This window comes from Eimeria mitis, genomic scaffold, assembly GCF_000499745.2.
Source record: "Eimeria mitis Houghton genomic scaffold, Emh_scaff156, whole genome shotgun sequence".
Classification (NCBI taxonomy): Eukaryota; Apicomplexa; class Conoidasida; order Eucoccidiorida; family Eimeriidae; genus Eimeria; species Eimeria mitis.
This window is the reverse complement of record NW_013569777.1, coordinates 15,731-15,942: the sequence shown is the minus strand read 5'-3', so window position 1 is coordinate 15,942 and position 212 is coordinate 15,731. Positions and strand designations below refer to the sequence as shown.

Below are 212 nucleotides of genomic sequence, written 5' to 3'. Positions count from 1 at the left end.
CAGCAGCAGCAGCAGCAGCAGCACGAGTTGCTGCTGTGCAGCAGCAACACAGGAGACTGAAGCGGCGGCGTGCTGCTGCTCTGCCTCATCGCCATTGGGTGTTTGTTGATAGAGGAGAAGAAGAGCCTGTATCGTGTGTTGCTGCTGCTGCATTTGTTGCAGCAGCAGCTAAAACTAAAACAAATGCTATATGGTCGCTGCCGCAGCAGCAG

At 54.7% G+C, this 212-nt stretch overlaps 1 protein-coding gene across 1 annotated transcript in view; it reads left to right on the top strand.

The window, feature by feature from the left end:
* Window positions 1-190: 190 nt before the first annotated feature.
* EMH_0000990 (PPR repeat-containing protein, putative) overlaps window positions 191-212 on the top strand; it is a gene marked incomplete at both ends in the record, with an annotated part of 1,891 nt that continues 1,869 nt past the window's right edge. The window contains one exon of the mRNA XM_013495408.1: window positions 191-212. Within this exon, the coding sequence (XP_013350862.1) occupies window positions 191-212 (22 nt within the window).